The sequence below is a fragment of the Phalacrocorax aristotelis genome, chromosome 1 (assembly GCF_949628215.1).
Source record: "Phalacrocorax aristotelis chromosome 1, bGulAri2.1, whole genome shotgun sequence".
NCBI lineage: Eukaryota > Metazoa > Chordata > Aves > Suliformes > Phalacrocoracidae > Phalacrocorax > Phalacrocorax aristotelis.
The window spans coordinates 96,439,568-96,462,247 of NC_134276.1; the positions used below are offsets into that span (position 1 = coordinate 96,439,568).

Genomic DNA, 22,680 nt, shown 5'->3' on the forward strand with positions numbered 1-22,680 from the left:
GTTGTGCTAAACTTGAAGAGGGCATGACATGCATTTGAACACCTCTAGCCAGTCCTGCTGGCAGATGAACGGGTATGAGAAAACTCCATTCTTTTACAGGGAACTTAACTGAGGTAATGAAATAATCAGCAACTCACTGTCAAGAGCCTGTCTAGTGAGCAGGAAGGAGATGCTGCTTCATGTTTCACCCAGCATTTTAACCTGAAAGAGCTCCCTGGACGTGCGCAATACCAAGCCTGCCTTTTGGAGCTAAGAAAACAACTAGCAGGACCTAGCTCAATTACCACCACACGAGGACTGTTTCAGGTGTAATACACTGTCAAAATAGCCAACTACCTAAGCCAACCGTTAGCACTATCTGCAGTCTGCACTGAGACACCACAGAGATTAAAAGGAATAAATGTTACTACCACTTTCTAGCAACGATGCTATAATCTGGGGAAATTTCTGGAAGCATCAGGGCATTATCCCATATAAAGTTCTAGTGGAAAAAACATCTGGAAAAAAATTATAATGAACACCAATGGCAGTGGGAAGACCTACCACAGACTAATAACTAGACTTTGAGAAACAAGCTTTGTTGGTCTAATGTAGCCAGCGAGGAGTCCTGTTGCCATGTTGCCAGGTTTTAATGCAAGCTCTCCATCAGCGAAAACGGAATCAGAGAGCGTTCAGCTGGCACCACAGCAGGACAAAGGGTAGATCTTCCTGACTGTATATGAAGGAATCAAGTTCTAAAAAGATTAATTTGGCAAACGAGTCATACGAAGAAATGTTTCTTTCCACAGATCTAGGGTACCAGAGTAAACCAGTTCTACAGTTATCTTACTTAGGAAAGGAACCTGTGTTACATTTGATAACATTTGATAAATTTGTGTTTTAAAATGCAATAAATTGCCATGGCTGTTGGGACTGCACAAAAGTGAAGTGCAATTTGAAATCAACAAAGCAAATATATTGATAATTAAACCCTCACAATAACTGACATGTTTTCATATTTCAAACCTCCTTTCCAGGGACTGTTACATGGCAGTGGTAAAAATCACCTGGACTATACGTACTTTGGTTTGTTTTTCTAAGACAAAAGTTGTCATTTTGGTGAGGAAAATAAACACCACCAAAAGTTACAAATCTGCCTATCTAAGGTAGGGCCCTGAATCTTCTCTGGGGCAGCTAAGGAAAAGTTATCTTATTTTAAGAAGTGTTTTACATCTGCTTACCAGCCCAATGGGAGCGCTTGCTAGGAGATGATAACTTCCCAGATAGTTCTGCTTTTGCTTCTTAAATCTGGATTTATGAACCTAAATGGAGTTACGCTGCTGAAAAGCAGTGGTGTTAAGGCAGCAATTTGCCTACCAAATACTACTTGCAGAGCTATACTAATTTTCTCACTAAGGCTGATGAAGCAGTATTTACAGCAATGAAAAGAACATACTAATCTCCTTTCAAAGACCGTGAAAAAGGCTGCTTAACAAGTGGAGGAAAAGGAAGAAAATGTAGGGCAAGAAATATAATTTTGAGTTTCTGTGAAGATATCGCACACAATATAAGCACGACCAAAAATAATTTCACAGCTGAACCTCACATTAAAAAAAGATTAAAGGGGAAAAAAACCACACAACCTAATCAAGTTGGTAAAGCCTAATTAGCAAAGATCCACCCAGAGATCAACAAAATATGTTCTTTTCATTTTGTAGTACAAAGAAGCTGCATATATTACTTGTATTAAAAAGCCTCTAAAATGCATTTAATTAACTACGAAAGGCTGGATTTTGCCTTTGGGTATATGTAAAAACAGCAGCTGATTTTACAAGATGCACTGTGATGCCTGATTGTGTAGTCAGAGAAGAACTAAAACCTTTAGGTTTCATTGCCTCTCTGGGTTCAGAGAGAATTTTGTGGTCTAGAATTTAATTAGATTTGGCCACAGTCATAAAGCTTGTGACTTTAAATTCACACAGGGGCAACAGAACTTTGTATTTTTTTGGAATCCGATTTGCAAGCTATGACTTGAGAGTACTAGTTAAATTTCAGGGAGCGCACAAGAACACTGTCCATTTTCAGGGAATGCATGGGTAAGCCACATAGCTGAAAGTAAAAGATCTGTAAGGAATGTATTACAGTTACATGAAATGCAGAAGTCTGAAGATCATTACACTGATTTGGCTACAAAACAATGTATATGTTTACTATATACCAGTCATCTTCCAATTCTTTAACTGCGAGTAATTCTTCCGCTGTGACAATACTTTTCCATAGTTGTATAAACACAGAAACAAAAAGGAAATAAAAGATTTAAAATGAGTGAAATTAGGTGATTCAAAAGAGGAGCTGTGGAATATCTCCTCTCTCTACCTCCTGCTTGGCTACCAGGAAGTCCTGGCACACACTTCTCTCCCTCCTCTCTTCAGGAGCTCTCCTACAGGCAGCCACAATGGGAGCCTGAGTCTACAAACTCTGTCTGAATCCAACCTGCACTCTCCCAGGTGCCCTGGGAGCACCTCAGCTAGCAGATGGGATCTCTCTCCTTGGAGACTTTCAACATTTGACTGGGGATGGTCCCAAGCAACCTGACTAACTATAAGGTAGACACTGCTCCAAGCCCAGGGTGGAGTACAAACCTCAAGGGTCCCTTGCAGGGCAGCTTTTTCCACGGCTCTGCGTAAGGTATAGTGCCAATCTCACACATGCCTGCCAGCACACAGACCAACTCACTTGCCTGCATCAAATTGCCATGGATGCTCCATCCCCCTGGCATATGTAAGAGCATAACCTGCCATCTATGAGCATCCCCCAGTAGGTCTTAGCATAGGCATGAGTGCTGGAGCAAGCCCAGGCCCTCAGCCTTCCTCACAGCTCCCCCAGGATCTGTTTGCACAGATGCCGGCATTAACCAAAGTAGCAAGTACCCCATATCTCCAGGCTTGGATGTACCGAATGCCTCCAGTAGCACAGTGGCTTCCCACACCTCTGGATTTCTGGATAAAAGTCATACTACTGTATGGACTTGTGTCCCAATTCAAGGCCCTTTCCATGCCCAGCATACAGACAAAGCTAAGGCATGCCCCTCTCTGCCAGCGTGGGATACGTTCCTGAATGCCAGCAAGTCCTGTCACTGTTGGGTAGGGAGGAAAGCTGAGCACCTTGACTCACACCAGCACTCACCACTCTGGGCTAAAAGACAGACATAGATGATGGTAAAAGGCTATGTGCAACCTCTGGCCACTCATGCAATAGGACACTTGTGGTCAAGGGAGACAGATTGTCCTTGGCAAGAGCCCAAACTTCCTTGGCAAGAGCCCAAACTTCTACTTTTGTGTGTGTTCTCTCACTTGAAAAGCCTGTTGGAAAAGAAAAGATTATTTTAACCAGCATAGTAATACTTATTCCTCCACAAGCTCATTCCTAGAGATCCTAAAAGAAAATGGGGTCTGGCTTACTAACCAACCAGCCATGCTTGTCTGGCCGCTGACAATAGATCAGCTTCAGCAACTTCTGGCAGCATTTTTGAATGCCCCCATGCTAGGGTAACAAGGTTGTCCTGAGAGCTGGTCATCCTGACTGGCCATATCAATTTTACTCCACCATTAAGGTTTCCGCTCAAGGCATGACCTCCTATTGCTGTTGAGAAAACTCTGAAGGCTAAATAGTGTGAACAAGTAGAAAATTTGGCTTTGAGGATGATGCCAGAGGCACACGAAACAGAAGAGGGTGGATGTACCCATCAGTTCTACCACAACAGAATCATGGACAGTTACCATAGCAAATCACCTTGAGAACACACTATTTTTTATAACAATTGAGTGGGAAAAAATACTGGAAAATGTATGGCAGAACACCTTTTCTCTATTGCTGTTTTTAAATCTGTCAATGTTTCCTTTAACCTTTGATCAAACACCAACTACTATCTGACAAATATTTTGCCAATCATTGCACAATGGCTTTTCATTAACATTGAATTTTATTACATGCTTATTTCCTCAGGACTAACATAGAAAGTTTCCCTTCTGTGGGAGTGCAGCACCGCTCTATATCAGGAAAGGAGAAAGGATGCTCTTTTGGAGAAAGCGTAGTACGAATACTGAAAATATGTGGTCTTTCCAACAGTTTTGCCATAGCTGTCCTGTTTCAGGTTGTGAACAGATCGTTTAGATCTGCCTCCACAAGAATGTTTGACTCCCAGAGCCTTTTGCAATTCTTATTACAATGCCTTTTGCTACTCTGCATGTTAGTTTTCCCATCAGCAAAACCAGACTTGACCTCTCCCATTTCTTTCAGTGAGGATAAAAATTGTCACTGGTTTAGGAAGCCTGCCCTGAGAAACTTTCAGCCTGATTAGAGATACTTTTAGGACTTCTGAAAGGGACTTTCAGACACCTTGGGCAGTGTATATGAGAGCTGGCCTGTACAAAACAGTCACAGTTGTACCGTTCATAAACAATGAAGGTTTCTGAGAGCTTTTAACTAAGAGCTCAGACCTGAACCAAGGCATCAGCTAACAGGATGCGTCTACAGGGTACACAGGTAGATGTCCATGCATATAGTGATTTGTATGAGTTCTTCATTACCAACACACTTATTTTTCTCCAAGAAACTCAGATGATGCATACTTAAACAGGTACACTCCACTGTAGCATGGGTGGAAAACAATGAGAAAGGAGATCACTACAACTTGCCTGTCTACAGCAGCATGCTTGAGAGCATCTTACCTTGACATGGTGTATCAGGTGCTCAGCTTCATTCACTTTGTAAGTCTCTATACCTAACTCTTTAGATAACCGCAGGAGACGATTTTGTGTTGGCCCCACATAAGCTCCTCCAAGGTCCACATATTTAACTTGCTTACTCTACACAAGACACAAAAAAGAAAAAAAAACTATTAAAAAAAGATAAGCCCTTTGTAAATAGGACACAAGTTAAAAGAGCAGTCCAGAGGAGCTCTTTATTGAAACAGTCCCAGAGCATTTTGGGTGAGATTCCTTCCTCTCCCCATGGAAAACTTCAGTTCTTTGGCAGAGTTCTGGTGTGGCGATTACCAAGAATCTCAGATAAGGAGTTCATAGACCGCTTAGCTGGCCTGTTGTTACATTACAGCCTTAACAAACATGAGAGGAGAGAGCCTGACAGACAGAGAGAGAAGGACAGAGTCAGAGACATCTGTGCGGTTCTTGCTCCTTCAGGCATCTCGCCAACAACTAGTTCAAAGCAGAGGTAAGATTTTCAAATGAGCAGAGTGGGAGGGGGTCTCCCAGGTCACGGTAGGGCAAAAAGTAAAGGAGTGAAGGGACACATGCTGGTTCTAGTTCCCAGCCACTCCTGCCATTCCTCTAGGCTCAGCTCAAGGCTCTTCATGGCATGGTTGGCCTTATGGGCATTTTTTCATAGAGGTTTCTCCAGTGTCTCTCCCCGGGGAATTATTTTGAAACTTAGCCAATCAGTTCTCCTTCCCAGAGGAAAGGACTGATTAATCCAGAGCCTGCATATCACACAGAAATGTTCTGTCCTGACCATCATGCCAGTCTTTTCCTACTCCTGCTGGTACAATATCAGGACATTTCCCACCTGCTAGTGCTCTAGAAATTTTCCCTCAAGTAGGTCCTCTAGCAGGAAAGAAAAAGAAATACATTTATGTACACTATTCATATAGCATATTATACATATATATACACTTACACCATACATGTGTATAATTATACATATGTGTAGTATATACTATATGTATGTATATGTAGTACAAACGGGTTTGGAGATAATTACCCTTACAGTGAAAGTTCTTCCACCAACCCTGTCATTGGCTTCCAGCACCACCACGTTCAAGCCTGACTCAGTCAGCAATTTGGCTGCTGAGAGACCTAAAAGATGAAAAGAAGCACAATTAAAGAATACTTCTGTAAATGGACCCCATGGCTTTTGTGACTTGACATGTAAACACTCACATAGCTATCCATCCAAATCTGGAATTTTTCACTCAAATGCTTTGCCAGAGAGGTAAGTTGGAATTAAAAAAATTAAAAAATCATGAAATGGAACTGAAGCCGTATATTAAAACAGTTTGTGGTCAAATTTTACATGTGCTGAGCACCCTTTGCACCACATGCTCAGCTCTTCTGATGCATAAGATAGCACTTGTTATGACAGTCATCCAGCCAGGCAGAGAATTTGGGGAGGACAGCTTTCTGTTTTCTAACATCAGCCCATCATCTTTTATAACCTCAAAAAAAAAAAAAAAAGGAAGAAGTGAAGTTCTATTAGGACTGTTCTAAATCTGAAAAGCCTTTGTGAAGCTTGTAAGCATCTGCTTTCCAGCTCCAAATATTTTAAAGTACATTAGCAAAGTTCCCTCACAGTCAGGTCACAGGTTTCTTCTGAAGAACATGTGGTCTGACTCAGAAGAGACAGAATGTGCACTTGTGTGTGGCAGTAACAAGAAAAAATACGTGTAAGCGTACCCCAGAAAGATTGTTTCATTCCTCATCTATTTTCTCCACACACTTTTATTTCCATCTTGCAATTCTTAAAGCTGAGGCAAGAAAAGGAACAATGGGAATACAGGAAAGAACATCTCATTTCAGTTCTGATGCCATAAATCCTCATAACTGCAGAGGAAAACATTAGCGTCAGGCCCTGCAGCAAGTGTGTCAAGCCACTATGGGAATAAAGGGAACTAGGAAGGGTGCGCAACATGGAGAGAATACAGCCCGCAACCTCTCAGCTTCTTAAGATCATCTCTGCCTTTTTCTTCACCACACAAACTGAGATTTGTACAAGCTGAGGTTCTTACTTTGGCCACATGAGAGTGAATTTCTAGTGGCATGACACAAATTACGTTCTGGAGGGTTGCGTCATCCTCTTGAACAAATAGGATATGTTGAATAAAGTTCAGCACAGACCAGACTAGAAGCCACACCAAAAAATCATAATTCAGCTATACTTTCTGGCTCTACCACCAGAAGGCAATCAGTTTCCTCCCTGTGTCCTAGTACATGTAGTTTCTGAGGAGTCATCCAAGCAGATTGTTCCAAGCATAAGGCAGCCATGGAAGAAATGGCAAAAGCCCTGGAAGGAAAAACAGATGGCAAGCTAGCATGGCAGGACTGAATGAAACAGTATTGAGGAAAATATAGCAGCCCGGCATAGAGAGAGAATATTAATGAGAGCTACTAAAGGCACTACAGAACATCCTGGTCATCAACTAGTGGCTTGGGAGTAGGAGAACCAGGTCCTGTTCCCAGCAGTGCAATGAACCTGCTGCACTGTGCTGGTTAAATCACTTAAGTTTTCTTTGTTTCCCCATCTGTAACAAGAGAGAATGGTGTTAGACCTATCTATCTAGAGGATTTTACATTTTCTGGAGAAAAGCAGCAGATATTTCCATTAAAAGACCATACTATCCTGCTTTTATTTCTAGCTTCATGGGCTTATTTATCGTGGGTTTTCTCATAAGTGTTAGTGAGAAAACTAGTAATGACACTGATAAAGGCTCCATAGTTCCTTATTGAGGAAATTCTATTGCAAAAACATCTGGCTGGATCGGTGGCCTTGACTATGCTCACAAATATTTGAGGATACCAAGGAAGAACAAAATACAGAAAACAGTCATGGTATGCAAACACAGACCACCCCTTGAAACAACTTGCAAAAAGAGATCGGTTCCTGAAGGAAAAACAGGCAACAAAACACTGAAATAAATATAGTTTACCAGTTAAAGAAAAAAAAGGTTTCCCTTAAAAGACAAATATTTCATCAGCTGGGAGAGGATCAATAGTAGTTATTAATAATTTACAGAATGAATACATAATCTGAAGGCTGTTGTCACTGCACATTTCTGTTGGCTTATCATGCTAACAGATTTTGACTAATCAATTAATAATATTCAGTTACCAACACTGATTAAGGAATATGAGATTTGACTTTCTCTATTAAAACCTAATGAATAAACGTTTCAGTACAGCTGGGAACAAAGGCAGTTTATTCCCAAGAGCTGAACAGACAGAGAAGCTTGTGACAGGATAGTTCTCTAGACTCAACTGAAACACAGCCGATTCGCAGCAGTCAGCCCAGGTACCACCTCGTTGTTTCCTTATGCACCTTTCATCCACCCTATTGTGCCCACCTACTATTTACTCCCTGCTATTTATTCTGAGGCAGGTGCCATTTATTTTTTTTTCTCCGTACATTCACAGATGTACCTGTTGGAGGTGGATAACACTTTATTCTTTCCTGATGCAAGTACAAAAAAAACCAAACTAGTGTTGAGGGGGAAGATTGGGCTCATTAATACCTCGCTGCCCCATGCCCATCCTCTAGCAGATCAGATCTCTGTAGGGGCAGGGATGTGTCCTTGGGGCTTTACAGTGAAAGTTGTAGCCTACAGGGTTCCCAAGCTAAGCACCACCTGACCAACTACTCCTCTTCGAGGGCTGGTGGTCCATCCCCTCCTCTCACCTACATGGCAGCTCTCTTCTGGTCCAAAGTTTTGCTGGAGAAATTATGCAGATAACTGCTGACAGAGGCAGGGAACACAGCCTGCCTTTAGCTCCTCTCCCTCATCCCTAATGGAGATGCCAAACATGTAACTGGGGGAAAAAGGTGGAAGAAGTGAAGGCAGAGGCTCAGGAGGGTCAGACAGCACAGTGAAGGACCAGATTAGGCCTTATGGCATGCACAGTACAGGGTAAGGCAAGACCACTGTCACAGATACCACAGTAGAGTGCAATACTGGCAGGAATTTTGCTGGGTTTGGTATCTCACACATTTGAAATCACAGTACTGCCACATCACCCCGTACCTGTTCCCTGGAGCTGGACCCAAAATCCCAAATGGGTTCTTGGACTGTGTAACAGCAAGAGGACTGGATGCTGCAGAGGGAGCGCTCTGAGCCTAAGTGATACAAGGACAGATAAGGTGCCAGGAGCAGCAACAAAAACATACTAAAATGGAAATGAATACTAGGACATGAACACTGGGGCATGAGAGTGAGGTTTGTTTTTTCAGAAACTAAGAATTGCTGCAGGAAACTCCTACAAACCACAACCTCTTTTCTGGGCAAGAGTCAGAGTGGCCTCTCTGTGCTTAATACACCAATTGCCACAAACAGCATGCATGAAGTCTGTGAAGCAAAGCCTGGAAAAATCTGTCATACACGACATAAGATCTCCTCTTGAGAAGTTTAACCCTTCACAGGCTTCACACATTTCAGCACTGCCTCTCACTTAACTCTCACTCCCTCACACATCACTAACAAAAGGCAGATCTTTAATACTGCCCCTGTTGCTCACAAGTGAGGCAACCAACCACATTCAGATGTAAAGTTTGTCCAAAAATGTGACTGATGCTGTTGCTACTTCCATTTTGTGCACAATGGTTTGTCACCCAGTGGCATCTTCTCTTCCTCCCAGGGGCATTTCAACAGACTCAGATCTGAATTGCAATATAAGGGCTCAACTGCTTTTGCCACTGCTTCACAGAGGACAGTAATTGGGTCCAGTTTCCACTGCAGGTCAGCTTTCTTCAAGGGGCAACAAACAGCCATATACATAGTGGAAAACATACAGTTATGCAGCCTCACCTGCAGTTCTGCTCAGAGAATCAATAGGCAGATAATTAATGCAGACAACAAAGAAGCCAAGTTGATAGGTCTTATTTGAAGCCCCAGATTGAAAATACCATTGTGCTTAGATGATGTTTAACCAGGCAAGCCTTCATCTGTTACCATAGCAACCCGGTACCCAACCACAGCCACTTGGAGATACTGGCGAGAGATTTCCTCCCCCAGAATTTTTCAATGCATGTGTAAGCCATGAAAATCATTTCTCCATCATCCAGCACTCTGCAGTCACAAGGATCTTACTCAAACGTAATAATCACAATAATTATTTCATCTTCAGTTCCAACTTATTTCTTCCCTGTTTGAGACCTCTGTACCTGCTAAACATCTTAAATTGCACCATTTCATTAAACAGCTTCATTATAACCATACTTCCTACCATTAACAGCTTTCTTACATTAAGAGAACAACTAATTTGCGTTTTTCTTTTTTTAAAGAGAAAATCTTAAATTTCTGTGCTAGGGCAGAATCCAAACTTGCATTTGGATTGACAAATGTGACAAGAGTCAAATTTTTCATCTGACCCCCATGTACTATGGGCTACAATGAAGCCCTACAGTCCAACACATCTGACTATTTAAAAAAAAACATTTTAAAGTAAATTTTTTAAAAACTGATTAAAATTTTGTAACACCAGGATGCTACTGCCTGGAATCAGCAAATTTACTGAAATACCCTTTTACCTTAGCATTTCCACAGAAATCTCACTAGAAAGGACACAACTGGAAGTTGCACCTCTGATACTTCTCTATATGATATTTGTGCCTTCTTTCATTAGGCATCTGTTTTGGTTTTTTTTCCATAGGATACCTCTGCCATATACTGGATGGCTAGACAACCAATACGTAACATCAAACCCATCAGCAAGATTTTACTCCTCCCTTGGGCTACACCCAATTCCCTCGCAGCGTACAAGGGACAAGGCAGGTAACTTGGAGGTGGATAGATTAAAAAGCTGTAAATAAAGCTTATTTCAGAAGGCATTCCCACAGTTCCTGATGTAGCTCCTCTGTATTATTCACTACTTTATCATGTTCCCCCATGTTTATTATCCCCCTTCTAAGAACGAAAAAAATATCTCTTCTCTCACATATCCAATTATAAAAATCACCTACAAATTCTAAATTAAAATTCATGGAGGGGGCAAAGAAAGAGCCTCTAAGCCACTGGCACTAATTTAATAGCTTCTAAGAGGGCTGCCAAAAATCCTTTTACTTTATAACCTTAAAAATGGCTCTCTCCAACTAAAACTGTAAGCTGAGCAGAAAGACAGGCTGCCATCATACTTGTACTGTACTTACTTGAAGGTTTTACTGCAGAACTTACATGCCTCACACCTGGATTTCCTCAGATTCATGAAGTTTACAGATATTTCTCTCCTCCTCTTTCTTTCTTTATCTTAACACCAAAGATCTGTTTACAAAGTACTGCCCAGGGGAGTTTCAACATTTGTAACAGATGGCACCTTGTTGCATACAAACCTTGGCTGGAGGTTAGAAACATCCAACATTTTTTAAAGAGGCAAGGAGCTGATTTTTACCTTTGTTGTGCCTCTACAACGTGAATATACATGTGTGAACAAGCTCTACGCTGGCTTGGTTAATTGCTGACAGCGCAGCGTCCCCCCTGATAACATGTGTTTGAGCAGGGGCTAACACCTGGTTTTCCCAGCGCGTTTGCAGGTGCAGCAGCCGCACGCCAAGCCGTCCTCTGGGCAACCAGCTGAGATCTCGCGCGTGTCTGCGTGAGCGGTGACTGCTGCGATGTACCTTGTAAATAATGCCAAAACTGATGAGATTCTTGCAGACTTTTTCCTTGCTCTCAACCTGTTCGGCCACATCTAAATCACTGTCTGCAGAGACATCAAGTAACAGATGCTCCTTTACCCAGAGCCAGAGGGCAGAGCAGCCTGCAGCACTGGAGCCTGAGCACTCTTGATGAGGTCCAGGACAGTAAGCAAATGAGACTCAACATGAGGACCTGTCACAAAATGCACCTTGGAAATGGCACTAACAACCACAATCCGGTGCCCTAGGGTGAACGGAGAAATGGTGGGATGTAAAAATATTTCAGAAGACTGATAGAGAGAAAAGTAAACATACCAAAATTTATTATATGTAAACAAATAAGAGTTGAGTTCAGGGTCACTAAGATAAACGAACTCAAGTACTTCTTAACGTAAGTATTCAAAAATATTAGTCAGACCACCTTTGCCCACGGACATTTAACGTCTTGAACCTGTTATTTTAGAAGTCTCTAGATTTGTCTTCTCGATTTTGAGTCTAAGTCTCATTTTGACCAGAGGGGCCAGGAATTTCATTTCTTTTTTTAATGAAGTGATGAGTCTCACAAAAATCGTGAAACCTGAAGTAGCTGAAGTGTTAACAAAAACCAGCAAAGCTGTCAAAACCTACACAAAGTTACAGAAGCCGGCATTGCTGTGGGATCACATCGTAAACACAACTCCCCTCGTTATTGGTTGTCTGCATACAGTAACTCTTACCTACCACTTCTGACTCTCCATTTCTCAGAAATACATACAAAATGCACACAGTAAATAAATGAGTTTCACCAAAACTGCTGCACCGTACCCAGCGAAACAAAATCCACCTGTCTTAACACTGCAGAACTCTTGAGGAGAATGCCTTTGTTATCAGCCAACACAAATATAGCACTTGACCTAGGATAATAGGAAGAAATAAAGAACATGTCCCAGGCAGCTGAGGTAAATTGGGGGGGGGGGCATGGAAAAACACTCCTTTGACCCGTAATAGCCTCAGGGTAAGTTCCTAGCACCTAAAAATTAGATCAGTTAATGGAAGAATCCTGTTTGCTGTTGCTTAGAGCTCATTACTCTAAAGTTCAAATAAAAAGCCTTCTTGTTTATACTCGGAGTTCTTTGACCTCCTTTTAGGGGATGTCCCCAAACACCCTGTAAGTTCAGTGCCATTAACGCGATACAGTTTTGCATACTGCTGCAATACTGAAGGGACAGAGAGCAGAGCCAGTGGCAAGGCACGCAGTTATCTGCAGCTAAGCAGCCATTTTGCACCAGTGGGTTTTCTCCTTTGAGTCTTCCACAGTTTCTCTATTACATTACTGTGCTAGAAACTGCAATTTAATAGCATTGTTTTCATTTGTGTTGACTGCTCTAATGAACACAATCCGATTACTGCTCTGCCACTGAGGCATTGAACCTGGCACTGGTCACCTTTACCTCTGTCACTCATCATTAGCCAGCTAAACTGTTTTAATTGAAATAATGGCTTGAGACAATAATGCCTGTAAGGCATTATAGGAAAGGACTGTAAGCAGAATAAAAACCAAAACAACAAAAAAGCAAACCCAACATTGCCCCAGGGTCTGGGTGAATTAAGGTGATACAGACATTTTTTTGTAACTTTCCTCACATTATGGAAAGGTCAAGGGATTTTGCTCTTGTGAAGAATACTATCCCTTTATAAATTCAAGGGACATGCTGAGAATTGTAATGGCAGCACTACAACAGAGCTACAAGCACACTACCTGAAACTCAGTTTACATTAGGCTGGCACAGTGCTGCTATCAAAAATGGTGAGCATGAACAATATCACTTTTCCTGATTCATTGCTTGCTTAGCCCTCTGCAAGACAAGGTACACAACATCCAGATTGCTCCAAGAGTTGTCTTGGTGACAATACTGCTGAAAAGCAAAGGGCTACAAGGACAACGAGATACTACAACCCGACAATAACTTTAATTAACTTGGCCCCTCACCGACATCCATATGCTTCAAGGGGGAAGGTAACTTTTTAACTTCTCTAATTTGGGGCACATTTACAAAGGTACTGTAGATATCTGACCCAATCTCATGGCAGAAAGATACAAAAATTGTAGTCCAGAACCTAAAAACACGGTAGAGCTGGGTCTCAGTAAATTGCTGCTCTTGGTTATTTTCAATGCCTTAACGCCACGTGCTTAACAGTACAGTGAAAGGTATCAAAGCAGCAGGTTTTTGATGCAAGTATTTTGACCATGGTGGGAGATACTCTCTTTTCCTAAGCTGTATCACTGAGCGGCAATGAATGCCAATAAAATTAATATCACTCACTCACCTACAACATCAGAAAACTTAAAAAATAAAATAAAATTACAGTTTCAGAAACTCCAAGGAGCAAAAAAATACATTATCAATCTGCCTCTCTGTTTAAAATGTACATTTACTTAAAATATTTGTACAAAGGACATAACATTTCAGCCTAGGATACAGCACTCTGTGACCAAATATAATTTATTTCTATTTGCATTTCATTGTCTAGCCAAGGCAATGAGTTTTTCTGTCTGAGCGCTAGTTCTGTAACCTTGTCACTGAGGTCAGTATGAGCATGGCCATTAGTTAATGCGACTTTATGTGAGCATAAACTCTAGTCCCAACTTTCTGTGATCTCTTCTCCCTGAATCATCTCCTAGATGATTCATCCACAGTATTTATTAAGCAGAGTTCTGAAAACCAACATTAAAAACATTCAGCCTACATTTGTCCCAGGGTTTGGACGTGATTAAGTGATATAGAGCCTGGCCAATCATGAGTGAGACGAGCAAAGTGGTCGTGCCTTATGTTCAAGCCCTGCCAAGCAAGGCCTGAAGACAGCTTGTTGGCTTTGGGTTGAAACCCAGCGTCTTCAATGCTGTGGTGTCCAGGCTCAAGTGCTCAAGCCACAGCTGTTCCGTCCTTGCACAGGGCTTCCCTTTAGTGTCCACTGTACTGAAGCTTCCAAACTTTAGATTGACAAAACTGGGCACTCCAGCATTTTGAAGGACAAGTATTTCTAGTAACAATCATTTATTCAGTATTCTGTTCATTTTATGGACTTGTGATGTCTTACACACGGAGCTGTACACCCATTCAACGCCAACCTCACACTTCAAAAGGAAGAGTCAGAAGTCTGTTTCTGGGCTTCAGTCAGGTAAAAACACCCAAACACATTCTGCATGCCTTTTGTTACAGCCCCAGGATGTACTGATGAGTTAAAGTTAATTGCATTATTATTATTATTATTATCATAATTATCTGTACTGCTGTATTATCTCACTTTCAATCCCAGGGCCTCCTTTGGCTTAGGTCATCCCTTTCTGCTAGTTTACCAACCCAGGCTGCCTCAAAACCCAACAGACAGAGGGCAGAAACAAAGGAGATAAAGAAAACTGAAAGACAAGGTAACACTACAACAAACATACCATAGCATTGGAAGAAACAAAGCTTAGCAGAATGAAATGGCTGAGGCACTATACAGGTAGTTTACTAAAAGCATCCTTTTAGGCATTACATGTTACAAAGAGATATACAAGCAAATACAATGCCAGCCAGATTTACCCTGAAGAAGAATTTTGTCTTCCATACACAGCAGTGTCGGGGGAAAAAAAAGACTAAGATACGTCTGGAAAATTTTGCAAAATTATGCAGCAGTTGCCTCAGAAGATAAATGCTTGTCTGTTTTGGAAAGTCTTGCATGTTCTCAAGCAAATAATTTTTTTTTAATCCCCTGAGAAAAGTAAATACTCTAAATACATGATCAAATAGAAAACATGAACTTAAAAAAAATAAACAGACTATCATTCTCGTACCTTGATTTTAAAAAGTAACGTGTAATTACCCAGATTTCTCAGTATCTGGTGACTTCACAGGCATCAATCAGAATATAGATGTAATCCAGAGAAGCCTAAAAGGGAACAACTGAATAAGAACATTTTCAAGTGTCTGTCTTCCCTCCATTTCTAAGTGCAGGCAGGAGAAAGTTTATGACCCAAACAGCTCATAAAAACAACTGTGTTATGAAAGAAAAAATGCTACCATTAGATTCGTACCATTCTGATACAATGTGTGAGGAAAAAAGGTGAAGGAAGCATAGAGGAAAAGAGAAGTATCCAAGGTGTAAAATAAAAGAATTTACACTCTTTCCTTTCCTCATTTGTGCTCACTATTCAGCATAACTCACTGATTCAGCCTCTGGCCAAAAGAGCCGCATAAAAAAATTAACTCATATTGGAACAGAAGTGGTGTCTTGCTCCAATATTTAATGTATTCAAACACGGAGCTACCACTCAAGCAAACAGGATGCAAATTTATATGCAAGCTATCCAGGTAGCCATGATGCATAGTATGAACTGGCTGTTTGATCAGCTGTTGCCGTGTGCAGTCAACCAAAAAGATTGCATTCATTGTTTTATATATGAATTATACCATCAAGATAAAGACCAGCTGGCTGGGAGCAAGGAGGCTACAAAGGCATCTTTCCTCCCTAACGTGCTCACTCCCAGCTGTGTAATACGGTGGAAACCAAAAAAGTGAAGAAGTTTAATAGTACAAAGTAGTATTTGTTATATTAACAGGTTTCAAATTAAGTAAAACTTCATGGAACTCTCTAACCACCTGAAACATGATGTGCCCAACAGTGGTCATCACCATGTAACCTTGTAACCTTGTAACTGGAAGATGACAGAGGCTCTAATGAACCACAGCCAGACTCTTCAGTGTTAAGCCAGTGTTAAAAGTTAGCACATCTATGATGTATTTTGCCATACACACCAGTTACCAGAAGTAGCTCATGAGGTCTCTAACTTTCTCGACTGGACTACCCTTTCCTCCGTGGATAGTCTGCACTTTGTGTTTACCCCATCCTGTCCCCTGCCCCAGCTTCTTACACACACACACAGACCCCCTACAAAAATTCCCATGCCCATCATTTCCGTAAGCAGTTCCCTGCTCTCCAACCACAACTGCTAATGCTCCTCATGCCACCAATAGCCCTTCCCTCCTAACACTAAGTCCATGCAGCTGAGTCCCGTGGGGCTGTGGGTGGGGTGGGGACAGCAGCCCCACATATTTGCTAGGTAGGTGGGAACATCTTTCTGGCAGTGGCAGCAGCACGAAGAAGGACAGGGGAGAGAAGAAGGGATGGGAGAGAAGAAAAAGATGGGTTGAATTCCCATGGGCAGCTTTGTCCTTGAAAATATTTCACTCTTTCTGCTTGGAAGCTTGCTCTTCCCGTAAGTTTCTCGACTAAGTAAATGCAACAACTCGTGCCTTGACAGGCACTTTCCAGCACCTCCTTTTTTGCCAATTTATCCAGAACTCAGGATCTCCACAACTGAGATATTGATGCTCATTCCTCTTTTCTGTTCCCTTACAGCACTCCATCCCCAAATACTGGTCATAATAATGGCTTATGGAGCAAATACAGTTTTTAAGAGACTTCACACTGACATTACTTTTAAGTGAGCTCTTTGAACAGAAAAGTGACAGGACAGCGAAGGTTGCACAAAATACAAATGCATGGATGGGTTATTTAAAAGAATACTAGACACTCATGGTTTAAATACTAATGTACTGCAGGGCACTCTCATTGACGACTGAAACCAGCAAAAAAAACCCCAAAACATTACAAAGTTATAAACATTAGACACAAATCAGTCTGTAAGGAAATAAAGGTAGTCAGTTAGATGAACGATCACGTTTTGACAAACCATCTCACAAGGCAGCAAAAACCTTAATATCTGACATAAGTTTACAAGGATGAAACGAGTTACCAGCCCAGAAGGAAAATCATGTTCAAAAATGGCTTTAAAAAATTAAACAACCAAAACTGTAAAGAGATTAACTCAATTTCCTCAAGAAATTCAAGCCCAGCTGAATGATGACTGATTTCAGAAGACATAATGGAGAGCTTTGTAAGTGAATCAAAACACATTCTCTGTAAAAGAAAACCAAAGGAAGGTCTTCAATCCAGCATGGCATTGCTCAGCAAACTTTTATAACCATGGTAAACTACCATTGTATCAGTGCACCCCATGAAGCAGCTGCTACAGAACTGAGACAAAACACAAAGGCAAGCTACTCACGTTCTGGGGAAGTGACACCACAAGACTTTTTATCTTTAAGTAACAGATGTGCTTAACTACAGCTGTCAGTTGTGCTATAGAGAAGGACACTGTGCCAGTATTAAGTGCGCCAAAATCGCCCAGATTCTTTACGTACCGAATAGTAACTTCTGAAGAAGAAAAGCCTTCTCAATTGACTAAATTATGCATAAGACCTAATTCATTGTCATTAGCTGCTGTGTCAGATATGTAAATATAGAGCAAGTTCTCTGCTCGTTTACGATACTACAAGCAGCGCTGGAAGCTTACCCCTGGGACTATGAGGGCTGTGTAGCCTGCACTGCTCAGGCTGCCTACTTAAGCAGTACAAACATGCCTACTTAGCTTTTGCCACAGTTCTCCACCTTTTGGTAAGGCCACCTGCACTCACTCGCTAGCTAGCTGTCCTTCAGTCCTTGCACACTCCTGAGATCATGTTAGACAGCCTGAACACACCCAGGAGCCGGCCAGAGCAGCGGGCTGCTCCTCACAGCCCCTCGGATTGTAAGCAACAGCGTTTGACCTGGACTCATATCACTGTGGCGATAAACATCTTGCTATTTGCTGGAGACTGACACTACAGTGACTCGCTACAGGGGGGAAAGCATGCTGCATCGTGCTTCTTCAAAATTACTCCTGTCCTTGATGATGGTGCCGTGGAGTAAAATGAGCAAATGAAAATTCATAGGCACATAGAATGTGACCTTTTGGCAATCTCTTGATGCTACAAGAAAATTAAAGAAAGAAAAATAATAGGCAAGAAGAAGGCATAGAGGATGGAGACAGAGGATGCAGGTCTACACCTGTGGTCAAGACGACCAAGTAAATTATTCTAAATTGTATCTTCACAGATGAAGAGCACAAAATCGAAATGCTTACTCTTTCCATGTTACCACCTTTGAACTGCAAAACTTAAAGTATCCCAAGACAGCAAGCTTGCAATGTCTAGGTTGGCAAATAGTGCCAGATGGAAGATCTGCAGAGTAAAACAGCTGTATCCCGAATACCCAGTATCCATGCTATATGCATGAAAGGGGTTTATTTCAGACTAGCTCTTGTATGGTCTATAGGCTGACCATCCCATTAGAGGTTGGAGCTCAACTTTTGAGCTCCTAGAGCATGTCTTCCCATTTGGTCTCGTGCAAAAAGGAATCCAATGCATATGCTCTGAGCCTGATCTGTGGTGCACGCTGTAGAGCAATAAGTAGGGTCAATCAGGAGATTCGCTCAAGGTACACGCTTGATTCAAACCAATACACTAATGCCGATGAATACCCACCACCACGTGCAGTGTGATTAGGTTCTAGTCGAGTGCTAGACTGGACTGACAAATTCAGTGAACTAAAACCACCATTGCAGGTGGTTGCCCAAGCAAACAATGGACTGAACTTTCTTACAAAGAACTTTAAGCTTCTCCTGTGTCTAATCTTGTTTGTCAAAAAATATGCATTTCAGCAGTACAGATGAGAAAATCCTGTGGACTTTGCAGTTCGAAACTCGTAACACCAACTGCTACATATAATCTTAGGTTCTCCACCAGTTATCTCCATAACAGCTACCCAGGAATCCCTTGCACAAAGTTTTGCCATCCTAACTTACTTCTTTTGCCGCTTCCAGGGTGGTTATCACATTTTGCTGAATAGACAGACTGAACTTTCCCTAATACCAGATTTCATAATGGTTAAATGAGCTAATGAAAAAGCTTTCCTTAATGATGCACCGCTCTGAGCCTCGGGAGATGAGATGGCTCCTGCAGGTAGAATGGAAAGCTTCTTATCAAATTAACTTTCAGACCAATTAGGATGTATCAATCAGTAGCTTGCAATACTGTCCCTGCTGCCTAGGCTACCAAACTCTCTCACAACATAAAGCAGCTGCTTTCTGTCCTGTTTACTGTGTATTGCCAAGGTTTTTGTGAAAAAAATCTAGAAGTAGAATGGCAGGCTCCACTTAACTGCCTTATATTCCTTTGCAGTAGCTATGAGAGTACTTGAATACAAAAGGAAGAACCCCCTGATGGCAGACACAGAGATGAACAACTGAAAATGTGAACGAAGAGCTTCATCATGTCAAATGACAGGGAAATGTTCTGGATTCCCTTTGCCTGAGCACATCCCACAGAGGGTAGTATCCCTCAGAGAGGGTCACAGTCCTCCCACAGATGGGTCCAATCCACTTCATCCTGCACAGCTATTTCATCCATGCCCACGGTTTGGTTTGGGTTTTTTTCCTCTCCAAATGGGCATCTAGTATAAAACTCCTAGATCGGTAACATTCTCCAAAAAATAGTGTCTCATTTGGCAAACTATCTTTTCAAAGGAGAATTATTACAACACTGTAAATTACTACCAGGGAGAAGAAAGAAAATATTAACTAGTGGAGGCTACACATCTCGGATACTGTTCTTACAACATGTCTGAGATTTGCTTTGAAAAACAATTTTGCCCTCTGCTTCACAGTTCCATCACCTGGCTGCAAGGCCAAGGATTTGCAGAGAAGTGTGTGGCAGAAGATAGAGATGAATCACGAGTGGCACATAGTAGCTAAAGGAAAGTGACCAAAGAGAGGTGCTTAGTCATTAGTAATTTTTGTACATGTGTATTTTTCCAGCCTCTGTGTGAGGACAGGAGAAAAGTGCTGCAGCATGAAACCAGGGTGTGTTGGTGAAGATTTGGTATAAAAGGAAGTAAATAGAAAACTGGTTCCTTATACCCCACATCCCCCCCACCCCGCCACTTGCTGCTGCCCGCAGGTAGCAAAGCGCGAAGCACGCAATATAACACGGCATAGCACTGCTTTTCTTTTGCGAGTGCTCTTTCAGAAAAACATATGTGGGCTGTGCAGGCCGGCCATGAAAATATTTCCATGGCAACCCTGAAAAACAAGGGTATATTAACAGCTGTTACGCTAACTCTTTCACTCCAACTCATTGAACAGAGGGAACCTGTAGTACTACTCCTGTACAAAAGCACGCCACTGGAAATATTTTCGTTTAGAAGGCACGAATAGATAGTTACCATTGGTTAATTTTCTGCCATCAACTTTCACTGTGAAACACTGTGTAAGCTAAAAATTAGCCATAACACTGTGTTCAGAATCAACTGTGCTTTACAGAAAAGCGATGGTTAATTTTTGTTAATGACATAACCATACTCAAAACATTCAGTAATTATTCAGCAATTTGTTATGAGAGGATCATCCTCAGGAAATATGGCCAACGATTTCATTCACTGCATTTTCGGTATCATTCAAACTGCACGCTGCACACCTTAATGTAATGGTTAAATAGACGTCTAGAATTATATATAAATCGACAGTGGAAATTAACAGCCACATTAAAAAAGAGATTAATAAAATCATGTTTTGTAACACATCTCGAGTAATTTGCAGTCTGACAAGAGATACTACTTGGATCTGTGGACGTATGCATACCCATTACGAACGGAGGAGATGAGCATACAGCACAGGAGCTACCACACGGCATACCTCCCAGTGCTAACAGGCCAAAAAGCAACTGTTTGATATGTCAAAAAATCTATTTGTAAAAGAAAAATAAAAATTCAACCGCACATACACAATCTGTTTGGGCACGTGCATCTCAGAACAAAATGCACCAAAGAGAATGACTCTGGGCAGGCACAGCGCTCGTCTAGCCAGGATTAGGTTAAAAACAGCAGATTGCTACCCAGTGCAGCAGGGCTTCCAGGCCCTCAAATCCGTACCTGTGCTGACTGACGAACTAGAAACTTACTAAACGATCCAGCTGATTTCCAGCATTTTTCCTTTATGCTTCTACCTGCCCTAAACAGAAGGAACCCCAAGATTTAAATTAGACAGGTGTGACCGAGGGCCCCTGCATAAAACACCTAGACTCAGTGCAGAGGATGCAGAGCGCATATAGCCTCGCATGCCCAAAACTTCCAGGGGCTCCGCTAAGAATTACACAGGTTCAGGGGATACCGGGGCTGGGCAGTGCAAGAACCAGAAAAGTAAAATTTAAAATAATAATATTTATTAATACAATAAAATAAAATAAAGATAAAATAATAAAATAAAATAAGATAAAATAATAAAATAAAATAAGATAAAATAATAAAATAAAATAAAGATAAAATAATAAAATAAAATAACATAACAAATAATTAAAATATTCAAAAATAATAACATGTGAAATAATTAAAAAATCAAATAAAACCAATAAAAGTAAAAGTAAAACAATAAAAGTAAACAATAAAAACAATTAAAATAAAATAAGACAATACACGCTAATAAAAATATTTTAAAAATAATAATAAGAAAAATTAATAAAAATAAGAATAATTAAAATTAAGTAAGAAAACCGAAATCATAAAAAATGAAATAATGAATCAATTAGAAAATAAAATAAAAACCAATCAAATACTGCCCGCACCATGTGGCATTCAGCCCTAAATTCGGGGACGGCACTCGGCCGGCTTTACCGAGCTGGTCGGGATGCGCTGGCACCTCGGGCATCCCGGGGGGCCCTCTGAGGCCGCGGCGGAGGCCAGCACCAGCCCGGCTTCCCCCGCCGCCGCCGCCGCGATGCCCCGCCAGGCCGGTACCGCCCCCCCCCCGGCCGGCGGCTGTGCGGGGCGCTGGCCGACGGCGCCCAAGCCGCGCCCCGGCTCCTCCTCCGGCTCCTGCCGCCCCGCCCGGCCGCTGGTCGCCGAGGCTCGACGCCCCCAGCGCCGGCAGCACCCCCCGCCCCGGGCCGGGCCACCCGACCCACCTGAGATGCCGCCCCCGACCACGACCACGTCGTATTTCTCGGCCATGTCGCTGTCCCCGCACCGGCCGCTCGCCCGCTCGCTCCCTCCCGCGGCGCCTCCGGCACGGCTCTGGCGTCCCCCGGGCGGGCCCGGCCTCACCCCGCCCCGGCCCGGCCCGCCCCGCCTCGCCGATGGGCGCCGCCTCCCGCCGCCCCGGCCGAGGCCGGGGGCTGGCGGCACCGCCGCGCGCTGCGCCCGCGGGGCTGTGAGGGGCCGCCCGGGGAGGGGTTTCGCCCGGGGACGGGGGCGAGCAGGGCTTCTGCTGACCCTCCAGGTGATGGCCGACCCCTCGCATGGCTCCACTCACCCACAGCGAGAGCCGCGCCGTTAAGAAAAAATAACCTTTGCCTCTCCTACCTCTCGCAGGACTGGGGAGAGAGTGTGGCC

General features: G+C 42.4%; 1 protein-coding gene across 2 annotated transcripts in view; it reads right to left on the reverse strand.

The window, feature by feature from the left end:
- Positions 1-22,380, reverse strand: part of LOC142059556 (amine oxidase [flavin-containing] B-like) — a 52,686-nt gene extending 30,306 nt beyond the window's left edge. The window contains exons 1-3 of one of the 2 annotated variants that reach the window (XM_075098365.1): positions 22,254-22,380; positions 5,758-5,852; positions 4,710-4,847 (exon numbers count right to left, since the gene is read on the reverse strand). In XM_075098365.1, coding sequence (XP_074954466.1) covers positions 4,710-4,847; positions 5,758-5,852; positions 22,254-22,299 — 279 coding nt within the window. In that variant the 5' untranslated portion in view covers positions 22,300-22,380. The remainder of the gene's footprint in view (positions 1-4,709; positions 4,848-5,757; positions 5,853-22,253) is intronic. The other variant, XM_075098372.1, reaches the window with a different exon arrangement.
- Positions 22,381-22,680: the final 300 nt, after the last annotated feature.